The following is a 19,841-nucleotide window of genomic DNA, read 5'->3' on the forward strand; positions in this document are numbered from 1 at the left end:
ATATTTATCAGCCAATTTCATTTGAGAATGATCAATAATTTAGTGAATAAAATTCTTCGTATCAATAGACGCGTGCCATTTGCCATATTGTCAATCAATGTTTAGCTGTTCATTTGTGTCGATTTCAATTTCATTCTCATTCTCATATACAAATATCAAATATCGTGTGTTCAATTGTTGATGTCGTCGATTTTTCATTCTATATATATATATATTTGTATTTAATTAGATCAATCCAGAACATTTATTGATAGTCGTCATTGTCCAATTGACTCATGGCAGCTGCATCTGCATCTGTGTTTGTGTGTTTAATATTGATGGTGATTGCTATAGAGAATTTTATTTTGTTTACTAATTTTATTTAGCAAAATCCATATAAAACATGATGACAATACATGAAGACAAGCGCCAGACAAACAAACAAACACACGAATTGTGTACAAAAAAAAAAAAAAAATTTCTTGTTTAATACCTTGAACATGGATGAACCATAATACACATGATTATCTTGTACCTGTATGTTTGTATGTATGTATACGATCGATCCAGGTGTCCAAAATTATTTATCCCAAGCCGTTCACAGGATTAATTCAGATACAGATGCCCAAAAAAAAAAATTTTTTTTTCAAAGATGGAATTTTTTTCTCTCTGTTCCTTGTTCTGATTATTGATTATTTTAGGACCATCAAAATTTTCCAATAAAAAAAATGTGGAATAGATATAATGTTTGTTGGATTCAATATGCCACGGTTGAAATCAATGAAAAAAAATTTTACGATTCAATTTGTTGAAACTAGATCAGGTAAAATTGTAATAAAAATCTTACACACACACACACACAGGTAATAAACGTTCATTTTTTTCAATCATAAAATTGGATAGGAAAAACTTTCACCGTTACCGGTTTTTTTTTGGTCCACCACTTCAAAATTCACTTTTGTTTTTTAAATTTCTTCAGGGCAAAAAAAATCAATCAATTGAATTTTCAACTAGTTCATCAAACTATTTTTAGATGTCACACATTTTTTTTTAAAGAAAATTTGATTTTTTTTTCTGTTGTCACCAGTATAACTTTCTTCTATTATTTGTCAACAGAAAAACTTTCTCTTTTTCCATCAATTGACCAATTTGACTCTATTTTTAGATATATTTGTTTTGTCTGATCAATTTACCTGGATTTCAAGTGAGCCAAAAAAAAAAAAATTCTCTGTTCTGATAAATTACTGAAAATAGAAAATCAATTTCAAGGTGGCCCAAATTTTTAGTTTCGTTTTCATTTCGTTTGTTTTTATTGATTTTTTTTTTTGCTGGTGATTGTGCCGCATTTTTTTTTACAATTGAAAATGATCAAATAACAAATGAATAAAAATGGTCCCAAGTGTTCCTGATGGATATGAAATTCAGCAAAAAAAAAAAAAATCAAATCAAGATCTGATCAAAAAGATAATCGTACAGATATCGATATAAGTGACCAAAGTTGTTGCTTTATTTGTTATTTATTTATTTTTTTTTTTTGTTCCACAAAAATCGTGATTTCCGTTGTACGTGTTGTACATACTACATGTATATATATACAAGTGAATCTTTGGTCAACAAAACTTGGTCACGAAAAATGATGACGAAGTCCAACAGACCGTGATGATGATCATCACATTCACTATCTTTCAATGATGATGTTTTTCTTTTTCTTTTTTTTTTTTTTTGCTTACTTGGCAAAAAGAATCATCATCATACACGTCGATCATTCATCGAGTTCTTCATTCGTTCGATCGATCGATCGATTGATGGTAAAAGTCGGTGCTAAGAGGTTTCAATTTGAGCCATTTAGCAAGACAAACAAACACTATGTGTGTGTGTGTGTGTATGTGTGGATGTGAATCATCGTGAAATTCTGTCGAATATATATTGAATGAATGGACAGCACGATGATGGCTTAAATTGGTACTGTTTTTTTTTTTTTTTTTTTTTTGGTTCATCAATGCTGATGACGATGACGGCGGTCAAATACAAACAACAACAACAACAACAACAACAACAACAAGAACTAAAAATTGACTTTTGACTTTTTTTTTCGTTCATTGAATTTGGTTAGTATATTTGATAGTAGGTTTTTTTCTTACTTTACTAAATTCGTGATCGATTTGAACGTTAATTTTTTTCTGTACTTTTTTTTGGTTATCATTGCCGCCGACGACGACGACGACGAAGACGAAGACGAAGACGTTAGTGAAATTTACTATTCCCCTTTATTTTAGGTGTTACGATCATCATGATGATGATACTGATGATGTCCTAGGATTCGTGTTCTGCCTGAATTCGGTTTTAAACACACTGATCAATACAAACATAAACGATGGTCATCAATTAAAAAAAAAATAAAATACAGAGAATCATGTGTATGTGAATGGAATATATTTAGAAAAATTATATTGAATCAATGAATTTTTTCCACTAATTTTCAATTCATTCAAATAATATATATATAGATACATTCGCAAAATCGTGCACCAGAAAGCCAAGGATTGAAGGGTCCTAGACGGTTTTCATTTTCATTGAAAACTTTTTTGCACCAATCTTTTTGCTTGCTTTGTCACGAATTGTTACACACACACACATTTGTTCAATCATAAATTCAATTATTATTATTATAGTATCTATCCGGAACATTTAATTGTAATGTGTAGAGAAAAAAAAAACAGGAAATCATTCACAAAATTTTCGTCTTATGATGAACAAATTTATTTTCATTATCTGACATTTGTTTTAATTTAATTTTTGTGAACGAAATGAAAAAAAAAAATAATTTACAGACAAAAAAAATGATAAACAAAAAAAATTCATTCAATTTTCCACATCAATATCATCATCATCATCATCATCGTCATCATATTCATCGATTGTTGATTTTATTATTGTAGTTGTCAAAATGTCATCATCAACATTTGATGGATGTTGATTTTTGTCGATCGCTAGTAAATGGTCACCATTATCGTTGATATTATCATGTTTTTGTTGTTGTTGTTGTTGTTTTTGTTGTTTTAGTTTTTCATGTTGTCCATTATTTTCCGTCGTTAATGATTGTCTTTGATTTTGACGATCGATATTTGATTTTTGTCGTCGTCTTTGTTGTCTATCTTGTACGGATGATGATGCTTTTACCGCTGCATTCATAATAGCACAAATTCTTTCACGATCATTTTCATTCAACTTTTTTTCATTCCAAAGCTTTTCATCATCATCATCAACATCGATATCAATATCTTCATCCTCCTCCTCCTCTTCTTCTTCTTCATCTTCTTTTTCTTCTTCTTCAAGTATCACTTCATCGATTTCGTCTTCTTCTTCAGCCATTACTTCATCATCTACCATTTCTTCCTCCATTTCAACGACAATTTCATCATCACCATCAATAAGATGTTGTTGTTGTTGTTCATCTACATCAATCTCAATATTATCATCATCATCATCATTTTGTTGATAATGTTTTCGTCTTTTTCGTTGACGTTTGCTTTTAGTTGTTGAAATTTGTCGTTGTTTGTCATCATTATGATGATGATGATTGTCATTGCCACCATTATGTCGTACAATTTTGTTGTTGTCATCATCATCATCATCATCGCTCTTATTATTGGGGGTGTTCATTATGGATGATCGATGATGATGATCGTTATCATTAGGCGTAGGCGTTTGATGATTTAATAGTACCTTTGATGAGTTGGGTGTCTTTTTTATTCGTATATCATCATCATCATCATCATCATCAACATCATCGTCATCAACATTCAATGTTGATATTGTTGTAGGTGATTTGGATTCAAGTTTTTTCTGTTGCTGTTGATAATATTGACGTGAACTATGTAATGGTGGACGTCCTCGTACCGGATTTTGACTATTTGGTTGTTGTTGATGATGATGATGATGATGATTGTTTATATCATTAGCACCAATCAAAATTTCACCATTCATCATTGTAGTGTTGGTAGTTGTAGATTTTTCGCCAACGCTTAAACGATTTGTATTCGTATTCGTTATTGTCGTATTTGTATTGGTCATTGTAGCTGTCGTAGTCAAATTATTATTATTATTCTCATTTGCTACTATACCAAATGAATGTGTCAACATATGTCTACGTAGATCACAATTACGACGAAATTCTTTACCACAATCCGTACAATTATATGGTTTAATATCGGTATGTGTAAGTAGATGTGTCTTTAAATTAGATCGTTGATTAAATGATCGTCCACATGTTGGACATTTATGTGGTGAATCATCCATATGTAGAATACGATGTACGGCCAATGTACGTGATTGACAGAATCCTTTTCCACATTCTGTACATTTGAATGGTTTTTCTTTTGAATGTATATAACTATAAATATATAACAATAATGAGAAAATGGAAATTTTTTACATGAAAAATATTCTAAAAAAAAACTTTTCAATGATAACCAAAAACAAAAATAACTTACCGATGATCACGAAGATGATCCTGGCGACGAAATGCTTTATTACAGATATCGCATGTATATGGCCGTTCATCTGTATGTGTACGTTCATGTATTAATAGATTATAGGATTTAGTAAAACGACGTTGACAATAACGACAAATGAATTCTTTTTTCGGTCGTGATGATATTCTATTTACACGTGCTAATTTTCTTGAAAAATAATCAGCTAAATGTGGACTTTGATGTTGTAATGTTGATAATAATGTTTGTGGATTAAAATTTGCTGAAGCAAAAAATGGACTAGCTGTATTGACTGTTTGTGATTTACCATCCTGTGATAATGTTGCAAATGGTCCTGAATTCAATAATGTTAACATCTTGTTTGCATGTTCAAATGCATTTGGATTGGCAATAAAAGATTTATGTGTAACAACTATTGGACCATTATCTCGACATTTTGTTTCGGTTTTTTCTTCAGTATCTTTTTTTCCTTCGGTTGCTGATTCGGCTAGTCGTGAAAAATCAAATTTTGATTTCATTTTTACATTATTATTATCATTTTTACTATTACTATGAATTGATTTAGATTTCTGATTATTTTGACTTAGATCTTGAAGCTTGATGATGATGCTGATTATGTTTTTCTATTTTATTTGTCAATGATTTAGATCGACCATTGATCGTATTATATCCATTCTGATGAGGATGATGATGATGATGATTATGATTCATTTTGAATTCTTTTGTTTTTATATCTGAATGTAATGAACGATTCTGTTGTGATGATGGTAATGGCATGATTGGCCGAATAAAATTATTCATATTTGATTGTCCAGTCGTTGCCGTTGGTGGTGTTGTTGTAGTTGGTGGTGGTGGTGGTGGTGTTAGAAAATCAGCTGCACTTGAAGCAAACGGTGGTGATGATAATGGTGCAAAAGGATTGGTTTTAGGATTAGCGATCATTGTCGATAATGGATGTGATGGTTGTCCATTGCCAACAACATTACTAACATTATTACCACCAAAAGATGCAGGTAAAAATGGAAGAAATGATGCCAAATGATTGGGTAACATTGTTAACAATTGATTTTGGATCGCTAATGAATCATTCAGATTCGGTGGCATCGACGATGTACGATTAGTTACTGCCGTATTAGATGATGATGATGGTGGTGGTGGTGGTGGCGTTGGATGATGGTTTGCTGAACCATTCATTGATGACGGTTGTGAGGAAGGAGGAGGTTGAGAATGAGTCTGGAACAAATGAACGGCTACCATTTCGATGTGAAACACCACCAACGTTACTACCATTGGTTAGTGAAAATTGGCCAGTTGTTACTATTGGTACAGCCGTTGTGGGTGGCTGTTGTTTACCCTGAAATAATCCAGGAATCTCTACGGGTGGTGACAATGGATGATGTTGACCAAGATTATGTAGCTGATGTGAATGATTGTGGTTGGTCAGATGTCCAAGATGATGAGAATGGGAATTCGTATGATTATGATGATGATGATGTCTAGATGTTGGTCCTAATGGTAAATGTGGATGTCCAGAAACAGCAGCAGCAGTCGGATTGGCCAAATTGGTTGCATGTACCATCTCGTTTTTTTTCCCAGTATCTTTTTATTTTCTCAATTCAAAATGATGGATCGGATGTAAGAAGGAAGATGAGATCAAATATAAAATTGATAAAATCTAAAAAAAAAATTTAGAACGAAAAAAAACAACGGTCATAAAAAATCATTTCAAACGAAAAGAAAAAAAAACGATCAAATTTCCAACAAAAAAAAAAAATAAAAAATTCATCATTCGATAGGTATAATATGGCTGTTTGATTGATTGGTTGATTGGTTGGTTGGTTTACCATATTGCTTGATTACTAATCAATTTACTAATCATATGATCATCATAATCATTGCTAATAATGATCATAAAATTTTTTTTTCTCATTATTGATGTTCAATCATAATCAATACATCAATTTAATCACCATGTTTGAGTATTCTTTTTTTGTTTTGTTTTTTTTCCAATTGAACAATTCTTTTTGTTTCCATACAAATTTAAATTTAGTGTCCAAATATAATTACAAATTACTGAAATCGATAATCATAGATTGAAATTAATGATAATGGTAGCCAGTGTGTGTGTGTGTGTGAGTGGATTGAACATAGAACAAGGTTATAACCGATCATCATTATCATCATCATTAACAATCATCATTAAGACATATATGAAACAAAAACCGATAAATAAGAATTCATTAATGTGTGTGTATGAGTGTTTCAGTTGCACCACGCCTCTTATTTCCTATTCATTTTTGTTTATTCTTTTTGTTTCTTTCATGAAAAAAAAAATTCAACGACAATTTTTTTTTCTTGTTTCAGGTTCCAAATGATGATGATGATGATGATGATGATAATGATAATAATTCTGTAAAAAAAACAATCACATTCAAATGATGTTATCATCATATGATAAATCAAGATATAGAAATCGATCCTTTTTTCCAGTCTTTATGTGTTTTCACATTCGTAGAAATTTTCGTTTTTTTTTCTGCTGTATTTGTTTAGTTCTCATAGTCATTATTTGATAGTTATCAGAGAAAAAAAAATTATGAACCGGCCAAGCGACCCGAAAATTATTACATCCACCTGTGTGTGTGTGTGTGTGTGTGTGTGTATAATGATTGGCCATCATAATCGTTTTGAATCATGCTGATGCTATCTTAATTTTGTGGTACGATTTAGCAGATGAGATTTCTTATTTTTCTTTGTATATTTTAAACAAATAAAATCCATCATCATAGAAAACAATGGTAAATATTATATGTCTTTATTATTTTGGTATTTTGTTTTCTTAATTTGTTCAAATGAAACAAACAGAAATTCGTTCAAACACAAAAAAATCCTCTCTGTAATTACTTATGCTACTTGATTCGTTTATATTTTTTGTTGTTGTTGTTGTTGTTTTGTTTTTTATTTTACCTCAGGTCAAGCAGATGTGTTGTATTTTGTTTTGGTAATAATTTATTTATTTGTTTTGTTTTTTTTTATTAGTTCTTCTTCAAAGCGGTTTAATAATTTTTTTGTTTCACTCGTTTGAATTCAAGGTATTATTTTAAAACTAATGTACTGGTTTACAATTCAAAACAACATCATTTCGTTTATTTCCATCAAAACCAAATTAGAATCAAATTGACAAATCAATCTATCATCATATAACAAGAATGACAAGAATTCATCAAGATAATGATGAATTAAATCATATGATGATGATCAAAGTTATATTTCAAAAATCAACTTTGACACTTTTTTCTGTTATAATCATCATCATCATCATCATCATAAGAGACGATAAAATTTGTAAACATGAGAAAATAAGATAAAGGTCGAAAAAAAATTACGTAAAATGTTCGTATAATGTCGCTGTTGTTGTTGTTGTTGTTGTTAATGTGTATGGATTCTTCAACAAAGAAAAGAATGGCCAAAAAAAAAACACTTCTCATAAATTGAACACTCGACTATCATCATGTCAAGTGGTTTTTTTTTTTGGTTTGTGTGTGCATTTAGGTTCGTTCATTAACACTCGTCATTTCCATATAATAACCATAAGTTGGTTTTTTTCCCACAGATATTTTAGATTTTTTTTTCTTGGATAAACGATCATTACCATACAAACAAACAGGCCAAAAAAATAACAACAACAACAACAAGACATATTGGCTTTTTAATTTTTTTTCTTTTTTACCTTTATCCATTCAATGGCCATTTCCTTTATTTCAAAGAAAAATAAAAAACGGTATAAATAAGCCAAGAAAATTCATGAAAATAAATGATCCGTGTATGTTTCAATTGTTTGTCTGTAAATGTAGGAGCCCATAATTTGTCTCATGTAGGTTTTCTTTTCTTTTGGCGACATTTGATAGACTTGTATATTTGTATTGCCGATGTCATTGATGATGATGATGATGATGATGATGGTGCTACGGTGGTGTATAGAGTGCTCTAGTTACCATCACCATCAGTATGATCATAATCATTATATTGCCTCCCACACATAAAACATACACACACACGAACAAATGATCCAACAATATGATTGTTGCACACGAATTTTTTTTTATTTTTTTTTGGAGAAAAAAAAGGCGCGACAGATGATCATAGTCTACAATTTTTTTTAGGCCTCATGACTGTCGGTGTCGAACACAAGGGACACAATATATAACGATTAAGTTCAAAAAAAAAAAAAATGAAAAACGACATCGACAAATTAATGTGTATTTGTATCAAACAACCAACAGCGGCAATGACAATTAATCAAATTGTTGTTGTTTCCCAAATTTCCTTGATCTTTCATTTTGATTTCTGAGTATTTCTTTTTCTTTATATCTTTCCTGTTTGTAATAAAATTCCAATAAACTTGCAATTTTTTTTGTGCTATTTTTGTTGGAACAACTTTTCAAGTATATCCATCGTCTTCACGAACAATAGCCGATATATTCGGTTGACCGTCAGTTTGACCACAGGACCCTCTATTGTTATATTTTTTTTTTTTTTTTTTTGGTTGTATCCAATACCAAAATGGCATTAATGGGCCTTTAATTGACTCTTGATTTCGAGTGACTTTTTTTTCCTACTTTCTTTTGATTATCATCATGCTTATATCTGGTATTAATCGTTAATGGTTTGCTTCAATGGTGGTCATGACCATCACTACACAATTGAATGAAAATATAGAAGAAAAAAAGAAAGAAAAAACTATATATATGCATACCAGATGACCAGTGGTCATATTTTGTCCCATTGTCCACATTGGTTTATTGTTCACCATCATCATCATCATCATCATCAATGTCTTCGTTGGTTTCTTTTCTTTTTTTTTCTCATGACTGCATTAACAATAACAATAACAACAACGAAAAAAAGTTGATTTTTCTTGTTCACACACATACACACACACAAGAAACAAGCAAAAAAAATTGACTAAAATGTTACGACATGATTTTTGGCTCGTGCATATCTGTCTGCGATTCTGGAACAAAACAATGTTCAAACAAATTAAGGCCACACATAGTATACCACTTTTTTTGTACGAAAAATTAATGCATTTTTTTCAGTATTGTTTTTTCTTTGTTGTTGTAGCATTTTTTTTGACAAAATTTCACAAGATAAGAATGCTTGTCACATTGTTTGATGATGGAAACAAAAAAAAACGATGATCATGATGATGATGATGATGATGATGATCATCATCATATATTTGACGACATGCAGTGTATGTGATAAATTATGAACATTTTCTACTGTAGGTTTCAATGGACAGAACAAAAATTTATTCGAATTTTGGTCAAGTGGTTGGTCGGTGGCCTAGAAGACAAAACAAAACAAAACAAGAAAAAATTCCTCATAACAACAAAAAATTTCTTAGGAATTTTTATTCTTTTTTCATTTCATTCCATTTTATTTCATTTCATTTTTCGAAGCTACTAGTCATTAGCATTTCGGTCAGTGGTCTTTAGCCTCATTTTCTTTCAAGGGTCTTTTGGTTGATTGTGTTCATATTGGAACATTCATTGTAAGTTCAATGGTCTGCCAATTAGCGAACGGTCATTTTGATCGATCTTTTTTTTGTCTATAGTTTACAGTTTAAGGGTGGATATCTCTGAAAAAAGGGGGCCAAAAAAAAATTTTCAAACATTGAATGATTATATATCGTTGATCGATCAAATAATATACTTGTTTTTGGTATGAATAAAATCGATCAACTCTACATTTTTCTTTTATTTTCTTTGATTGATCAATAACTTGACTTTTCAAACATCGATCGATGGATCGATCTATGGTAAATTTTTCTTCTTTTTTTCCATGCATGGTCAAAGGTCGATCAATCGGCAGGGAAGAAATCAACTTTGTGAAAAAAAAGTCAACTGCAAATACAACACACACACACACACAGACATATTGATGATCATGGTTATTACCAAGTGACGATAGAATATTTTGATCAATATTTGATTACATTTCATTTTTGTACATCTTGACAATAATAAATGGTCATCGGTCAATTGTCATATGATTTTTTTCGTCTTGTTCATTCAATTGACTTTAAACAACAACAACAACATTCCTTGACAATATGAATTTGATTGTTATTGTGTGACCACTTAAAATGTCAATTTGATTATTGAAAATTTGACCAAGTAAAAGAAAAAATCAATTGTTCATTCGAGTTGTAATCACCTGTGTATGTATGTGTGACCTTTTTTTTATCTCTTGTTAGCTTATTCCTTGTTCAATTTGCACTTGACCGCAAATAATTATGATGATAATAAAAATTTCGGATAACTCTTTGAATAAATACCGACTGACCTTTGAAGAATATTGGGCCTAAAATTATTATCGATCCATATAGACCTTAGATATTATCAAACATTTGGCCGAATGGTCAAATCAGTTTTTTTTTGTTTAAGATGATGATGATGTTCCGCATCCATACATACATCACACTAACTGTGTGCGTGTGTGTGTGTATGTGCACATGTTAATAAAATAAAATTGCAGGTGTGAGAAATGATCCTAGATCACACAGGTGAGAATCAGAAGATCAAAAAAAAAGATAGAAAGGTCAGGTAAATTCCAAAATTTTTTTTTATATTTTATTTTCACATTTCAAATCGTAATTGTCAATGTTGATTTGAACCTGTGTTTGATGACATTGTGTACACCTGTGTGTGTGTGTGTGTGCACATCTTATAATTGTACATTTTGTTGTTTTTTTTCTGTACGCTCGTACTTGTTATCTTTAATTTTTTATACCTCTGTGATATAGCTAGGCACACAATATGTTTCAAGAGATTTTGATCTCAATTCTTAATGTTGGTGGCAGTGGTGGCAGGTAATCTTTGACCCTTAAACACACACACACACACCACTTACTGTGAGCCATCACAATCATCATTGTCTATGTCATTACTATTGTCAGGATAGAAAAGAAAAAACCGTCCTAACCGTTACCGAATTCTTTTCTCGATTACAGAAATGAACTTTTCACTAATCATTATCGTAGACATTCTTTTCATTCCATAAGATTTTTTTTTCTTTCTTTTTGATTTTCCAGCTGTTTTATCAACGAAAAAAAAAAACAAAGAACGAAAGAACGAATTCAAATGGGCCCGCAAAATTTAAAAATTATCGCTGCTGATAACATGGCAAAAATCAGCTTTCAGTATCTTATTCATTCTTAGTACATATTATAAATATATCGAGCTTCTGTGCATCGATTTTCATTTTCATTTTTGTTGTTGTTCTGTAAGCACCGTTTATTTTGGATACCCAAATTTGATTAGCGAATTGAATTGTATCTTATCATTTGGATTTTTTTTTCTTTTTTTTTGCTTTACTATTGAATTAATTAATTGATTTATTATTCGATTAATATTTAGTATCTATCTAATATATTAATGATCAATAATCGATTGATTTGTTTGTAACAAAAAAAAAAAAAATGAAAAAAATGCCGACAATTATTGGCCAAATAGTTGACCCGTTTGATTAATTGATTGATTGATTGATTGACAATTGATGCCGCAATAAAAAAAAATTGACGTATATCACAAATCATTTTCACTCATCATAAACTCACACACATAACAACAGCAGCAGCAAAAAAAAAAATTGGTGATAAAATTAAAAAAAAAAAAATTTTTGTTTTCGATTGTCTGGTTTATCACCATCATCAATATATATTATTATTATTATCGTTGTACTTAATAAATGATGATGATGATAATCATAATTTGATGATGGCAATTTCGGCTTTTTTTGATCATCAATTTTTTTTCATTCGATTTTAATCAGAAACAAAAAAAAATGAAGAAAAAAATTTATGCTTTCTAATGAGATTGCTGCTGTATTCTGGCTGTAGTTGTTGTTGTTGTTGTTGTTGTTATTGATGTTGTTTTTTTTCTCTTACTTGGCTTACCGTTATCAGGGCAATAAATATTTGTATATGTAGATAGATAGATTTGGAAATTGGCTGCTGGCTTTTTTTTTTTTTTTTTTTGTTTTGTTTTTTTCACTGATAATTGCATTGAAAATTCAGTTTTGTAGTTTGTGACAAATTCAATTAGATTTTTTTTTTTTTTTGCTACAGAAATTATTCTGTTCAATTAGATATTAGAATCGATTCCTGTGTTTTTTTTTTGTTTACTTATTTAACTGACTGAATTCTTGGCTAATCAGATATGGCTAATCAAATATTTACAACTGTAGCAAAAATTAATAATTCTAATAAATGTACACAATTATCATCAAACAACAATCATCATGATCATGATCATCATCATCATAATTATCAAATCAAAATTGCATTTCATGATAGAAATAATAATAATAACAACATACATTACTCACTGGGTGTTTATTTGATGATTGGCTGAAGCTTATAATCTATCTATATATCTATTATATATATCAACTATTATAAACTATTTGGTTTTCTTCTGTTTTGACTCATTGCTTTGGTCGGAAAATTTTCTTTGAAGTTTCATCAAATCATCAAATGTTGACGCCAACTAAACAACAACAACAACAACAACAACAACAAACCATAATAATAAAATATTTTATTTTATATATTGGCCAATAACCATAAGGATCAAGTTGTTTTAATCCAAACATTTATTTGTATTTGTGTGTGTGTGTGTGTGTCCAGGCATTTTTTTTCCATCATCAGAACATGACAACGTTGATGATCATAGAATAGGAAATTTGCAGAAAAAAATCTGTGATTGTGTTATTATCAAAAGAGAAAAAAAAAATTTTTTTTCACTGTTTTTTTTTGGCGTCATCATCATCACCATTATTATCATCATGACAAATTATATGAGTTTAATGTTATAAACACACACACATAAACGACAATATTTATCACCATCATAATGATGATGATGATGATGATATTAATAAACAAATTCAAAAAAAAAACGAAAAAATCAAAATTATTCATCTGTGGGCAATATGCATTCAATATGTATTCACATTATCATTTTCAATGTGATAAAATAAAAAAAAAAATTAAATATCAAAACATGTACTACTGCAATTTGATTGTTTAATTATTAATTAATTGATTGATTGATTGATTGATTATTGCTGCGAAATACACATGCTTTTGCAAATATATACCGGAACAGTAGAGTGAGTGTGTGTGTGTGTTTTTTTTTAAATTTTATTTTCATTTATGCTCAACAAGTATCCCTCTCTATTTTTGCAATTATTGATTTTTATCATTTTTTTTTTGTATGAATTTCCCACACTATTTTTGGTTTTTTTTACATTACACATCATCATTTAGCATCTTTTACTGCTTCTACTACTACTACTACTACTGCTACTCATCATCATCATCATCATCATCATCATAGTTATTAGCAATCGCAAATATTAAAGGAAAAAAAACAAAGAAAGAATGAAAAATAGACGAACAAATACTTGAACAAAAAAAGAATCAATAAAGACTGTGTGTGTGAGAAATCAAATATCGTTTAATTATCACTTTTTTTCTGTTGATGTATAAATAAAAAAAAAGAAAGCAAATTCTATGTATAAATTGTCGGTGGACAAAAAAAAATTCATATTTGTTCAGTATTTTCTTGGTTTTTTTTTTGCTTTCTTTTCGATTCTGAATGATCAAGATTTGTTTGCACATGCATCCATTGTATAAATACACGATATTCATCTTTGTTTGTTTGCATATAAATGCGACATTTGTCGTTATGTAAATTTGCATCTACCAAGATTTCTAAAATTCAGAAATTTTGATTTGATTTGATATGATTTGGCTTTTTCTTCTGATCATCATCTTACTGAGAGAGAGAGGGTAATTGGATCCACATTTACCATAAAAAATGAATGAATGATGATGATGAATTAGTATAATCGAAGCAAAGTCGGTTTTTTTCCTGGCTAAAATATCAAAAGATTCAAGCCAGTCTTCAGCCGCGACAGGTACTATTGGTTTGAGAATTCAATTTCCTGATTGTGATGTTTAGATTTAACAAATCAAAAAAAAAAAAAATGCACGAAATCAATTGACCAAAGACCAGAAAAAAAATCCAACGAGAAACATAATCCAAAATAAAATCTAACATGATTTTCATTGAACAGTATACCAACAACAACAACAACAACAACATGTTACCATCATTGTAAAATCGTAAATGTTTTTTTTTCTTTCTTTCTAGTAGGGGTTATAAACCGACAAACAGAGACAACGAATATATAAAAAAAATCCAACAAGCCGACAAACCAAAGCCGCGCTAGTTACACAGGTAAAAAAAAACAATAACAAACAGAAACAACAACAACAACAACAAAAACGGCAAGAATCAAAATTTTTTTTTGTTTTGTTTCTTTGCTCAAAAGATATTTTAAGCCAAAGAATTGAGCTCGTGTGTGTGTGTGTGTGTGTGTGCTCACGACCGTTCAATCTATAAAATCTTTTTTTTTCAAAGCTAAAACCATCAGGTTAAGTAAACGTAATGATTTTATGACACCTGATGATTTTGAATCATCAATGATGATGATGATGATGAGGATGATGATGATGACTGATTGGCTGACTTTTGTCGCCAAACAAAAAAAAATCTTTTTTTCTGGCTTCTGAATAGCCGATTTTTTGTTTCTTGTAACTGTCTACCTTATTGTAGCTGTCTTTTTCTGTGTTTGAAGCAATTTTTTTTTGTCTCTTATTGCTTGTTATTACATGGATTTGGATTGGTTATCTTGATTTTGTTTTTTTTTTTTTTAAACCCCGCCATTGTTTTTAACATCAATGATGGTCAATTTTAACTTGTTTTTTTTTTGATTGAATTTATTTCTCATTTGACCAAAAAGATCGGATTGAATGTAAATTTTCCACGTAAATGGAAATTGAATATAAGATAATTATAAACGTTTCGGTTTTTTTTTCAGGCTTAAATTTTATTTCATATCCATTAATGTTTTGATGTTAATATGAATTCATCCATATACAAATGGATGGACGTTGTCCAAATTGTAAATTGAAAATAAATTGCCCACCATATTCATGTCTATGTCCATGACTAAATGAATCCATGCCATATTATCATATATGCAAAAATTGACAACTGATATGATCAAGACCACACACACACACACACACACACACACATACCTGTATTTATATTGGCGACAATTCTGATTAACACTATTGTAAAATTCAGAAAAAAAAAGAATTCTAATTGATTTATGATTATTATCATTGGAATATCAATATATAATCAATTATATTGTACGTGTGTTTCTGTTTTGAATAATTAAAAATTTTTTTCCATTCAACAGAAAAAATCAATTTTGATTGATTTATCAAATCAAAATTAATAATCGTTTCATGTTTTGAAATTGAATTCAATATTTATGCCACATACAACAATCATCCATAGACAAACCAAGACATATGGCAGCGAAACAAAGGAAAAGAAAAAAAATTACCGCCAGTAAATTCATTTTCATAATAAATAACAATAACATGTAATAACATGAAACAAAACAAAAAAACAAACAAACAAACAAACCGAAACGAATACGAAACACACAGGTAGATTACTATACTACCCCAACGTACACACACACACACACACTGACACTAATATTACCTCGTTCTTGTAGCATATGATGAAGAAAACAAAATAAAACCGTGAAATAAAAAAAAAAAAAAAAATACCGATCGAAACAGAATAAAATCTAGCACCCAAGTCGGCTTTCTTTTTCTCTCTCTCTCTTTCTCTCATTTCTGGTTCAATGTTTGTTTAGTTGCCATGTTGAGAATATGATGATGATGATGATTGAAAATATTGTTTTATTACCAATATATTGGTGTTGAATAATTACATTTTTTGGCAATCATCATCATCATCATCATCATCAACGATAATGATGATAAAAAAAACTGTGTTCACACAGGTATGCAAACTAAAGTTATTTGGTTTTTTTTCTGTTGTTGTTGTTGTTTTTGCTGTTGTTGCCGGTGTTTGTTTATGTTATAAATTCATAACTAATAACAATCATAATTTAAATGGGTAATGATGGTGGTGGTTGTGGTGGCGGTGGTGGTGGTGTTGGTGGTGGTAACAGCGGCAATAATTGCGTTTTAATTTAATTTTTTTTAGTTATATTACTTTATGGCCCATCATCGTTCTCATGATGAAACCACCACAATGATGGCAACAACAACAAAAAAAAGTTTTCAATAATAAGCAATGTTTGTGTTTTTTTAGAATCAGAAATGAATGCATTTCCTATTTATTTGAATCCACCGGTATCATGGCCATTATTTTACAAATTAAGATTTGTAAAAAAAAAGATAAATTAGAAAACATTGCCAAACCAGATGTATAATAATAATGACCAATATGACAGTGAAACATACTGTTGTTTAGTGATTTATGTGATTTATAAATTATAATAAAAGGTGTGTAGTGTGTTTTTTTCCCCATTGTTGTATTATTAAAATTCAAGTTGAAAATGTACTCAATGATCTCATAACGTAAATTAGAAATAGAAACAAATCCAAAAAAAAAACAACAACAACAAACTAACCTTTTGAGTGTTTGATGAAATTCAGTTGGCCAAATTCAAATTTCAATAGTTAGTATAACAATAATTTCTTCAATATTCAAATTTCAATAGTTCAATTTGTCTTCATCATCCGGTTAATTATTTATTTGACATTTCATCATTTAAATCAATCATTCAAATAATGATTCCGTTGAATTTTGATTAAAATTGATTGCGAAAATAAATTGCAACACACACACACATACACAAACAAACAAACAATATATTTGCATAATCGCTTAACCTTTGGAAATAATGATCATTTTTTTTTTTAATGGCACCAAGTCATTGATTTAGATTTATATCAAATGAAACATGGAAGAATTCAAATATCATTCGTAGGAGTTGATTCGTAATAATTCATTACAACAACAACAACAAAAAAAACTGGTTGAGATCAAATAAACATTCAAATTGAAACACAGATGATAGGACACACAGGAATTAGGAATTGTCTATATTGATGATGTTTGTTTCTTCGGATGACTAGAACAAAAAATCATTCGTGGATTAATTTTTGAAATTTTTTTTTTGTTGTTGTAGTGTGTTGTTTACAAGTTCATTCGATTGATTGAAACTGTAAATGGCAGCCAGCCACGTTTTCGTTGATGATGATATGATGATGATGATCAGCGTCTGTTGTTGTTGTTGTTGTATGGTCGTCACTAATCGTCTGATGATTGGTTGTGTCTGTATTTTTATTAGTATTGACGGTCAAAATACCAGAATGAATGAATATATGTATGTGGTATATGTGGTGGTATATTACTATGATCAAATATAGTGTGGTATATGTTTTTCTTTTTTATTTTTTTCTTCTTCACGTTGTATATTACTTACATGAACTCAAATGAATAATCTCATAGTTTAGACCGTTCGTTTGTTCATTCATTCATTCATTCACGTTTGTAAATAAATGTTCAAGTGGTATATAATGGAACATAAACACAGGCATACACACATACAAATACAAATTGCACAAAGAGATCATCAGGAAAAACCAAATTAAAATGATATAAAATATGAGCACGAATTTTTTTTTTGTTGTTGTTGTTGTTGTTGTTGTTGTTACAGAATAAATAGATTCTTAAAATAGATTCAAGTTATTGATAAAAAAAAAAACAAATCATTATCAATATGTACAATATGAATTTTTTGAATCATTGTATCAGATGTTTATTTTCTGTTGTTGTTGTTGTTGTTGTTGATGTTATGATGATGCGGAAAGCATATTGTATACTGTGTGTGTGTATGTGTGTGTGTGTAATATCATCATCACAGCCGCAAACCAAAATCATTCCAACAATCATCCAATCGTCAATCGTCAGCCATCACACATACACATTGGGAGAAAAAAAAAATATGAAATCATCTTTATGTGAGCATCATCATACAAGATACAAATAAATGTACAAACATATCAAAACATATATATCTAGCTATTCAAGTATGAAAAAAAAACTTTTCTCTATCTCTCTCTCTCTCTATTTCTAATACACTTGCACATCTTTAACCAACTGCAGTAGACACTCATACACACACACACACTTTCATATACAATATATAATCAACGATGATTCCAGAAAAATAGTGTCTATGTGTGTGTGTGCGAGTGTGTTTAGTTACTCAATGATCATAGATGACGCCTTCTTTTTTTTTGTTTTGTTTAGATTTTATTCCTCTTGTTTCTCTCTATTACTGGTTATCTATTTGGTTGTTGGATCTTTTCTTGTTATTTTGTCAGTTTTGATGTATCTGTGTGTGTGTGTGTTGCAATGCTCCCGCTTTTTTTTTACTAGTTCCTCCTGGTTACCTTAATATTATTGGTTCCCTATTCAAAATCATCATCATCATCATCAAAATTTATGGCGCCTGGATATGCTACTACTGCTGCTGACGATGATGATGATGATGATGCAATAGTGGATAGATCCACTATCTATAGCAATTGAATTCTTTTACATTCAAATTTTTTTCTCTTTCAATCTTTGAATTTTTTTTTCTCTGTTTGTTCTGTACGATAATAATAACCAGAATTTTTTTTTATTTTGTCAGCAACAGCAGCAGCAGCAGCAGCATATAACAATGGTTCCAGTAGATGCTGATGATCAATAATATATTCACAGAAGCGCTGCAATTGTAAAGCAAGTAAGCAAGCAAGCAGTTGCAAGTATCTATTCACATATATATATGATATGAACGTATTATTACGGTAGCGGTACAGTTGAATTGGCTACCGCCATCTCTTTCTTGCTTGTATTCTGCATTCAGTATTTGGTGTGTGTGTGTTTGTGTGTGTGTGTTTATGCATGCATAGGAAATGCATACATATATAAAAATGAGGAAACTAAAAAACACCAAATCGACCAACCGAAATGCTTCCGAAGAGAAGCCCAGCCCATTCACATTCACATTCAATAACATACTATTGGTCAATAGACAATAGTAGAAGGCGTGTTTTTCTTTTTCATCTATTCTTACTTTTTCTCGTAAATAATACTCTTTTTTTCCCAGAGTTACTCAGCAGCAACATTTATATATATATATATATATATATCTACTAGTCTATTGTATAACATTCGGTAAATATATTTAATACCCGATCAAAAAAAAAAAAAAAAAAAACAAAAAAACATGGTAGTTATCTAGACTAGGTATCATGTTCGTCGGTTAATCTTTTACTCCTTGTTCTGATTCTTAATTTTCTATCCTTTTTCTTATATTATTTTTATTCACCCCAAAAAAAAAGAT

The 19,841-nt window shown here is 29.9% G+C and overlaps 2 protein-coding genes and 1 long non-coding RNA gene across 3 annotated transcripts; 1 reads left to right on the top strand and 2 right to left on the bottom strand.

The window, feature by feature from the left end:
- Positions 1–1,785: 1,785 nt before the first annotated feature.
- Positions 1,786–2,573, top strand: LOC124495969 (uncharacterized). Its single transcript, XR_006959321.2, has 3 exons — positions 1,786–2,087; positions 2,209–2,396; positions 2,487–2,573. It is a non-coding gene; the product is annotated as an uncharacterized LOC124495969 (long non-coding RNA).
- A 42-nt stretch (positions 2,574–2,615) lies between these two features.
- LOC124495703 (uncharacterized) lies at positions 2,616–5,021 on the bottom strand. Its single transcript, XM_075733613.1, has 2 exons — positions 4,473–5,021; positions 2,616–4,372 (listed from the first exon to the last, which is right to left on the bottom strand). Exons 1-2 carry the CDS (start codon positions 4,988–4,990, stop codon positions 2,842–2,844), a joined length of 2,049 nt encoding a protein of 682 aa, XP_075589728.1. The 5' UTR covers positions 4,991–5,021; the 3' UTR covers positions 2,616–2,841.
- A 24-nt stretch (positions 5,022–5,045) lies between these two features.
- Positions 5,046–18,546, bottom strand: LOC142597766 (uncharacterized). Its single transcript, XM_075733614.1, has 3 exons — positions 17,073–18,546; positions 5,744–6,147; positions 5,046–5,607 (listed from the first exon to the last, which is right to left on the bottom strand). Exons 2-3 carry the CDS (start codon positions 6,049–6,051, stop codon positions 5,046–5,048), a joined length of 870 nt encoding a protein of 289 aa, XP_075589729.1. The 5' UTR covers positions 6,052–6,147; positions 17,073–18,546.
- Between the last annotated feature and the right edge of the window lie 1,295 nt (positions 18,547–19,841).

This window comes from Dermatophagoides farinae, chromosome 8, assembly GCF_024713945.1.
Source record: "Dermatophagoides farinae isolate YC_2012a chromosome 8, ASM2471394v1, whole genome shotgun sequence".
NCBI lineage: Eukaryota > Metazoa > Arthropoda > Arachnida > Sarcoptiformes > Pyroglyphidae > Dermatophagoides > Dermatophagoides farinae.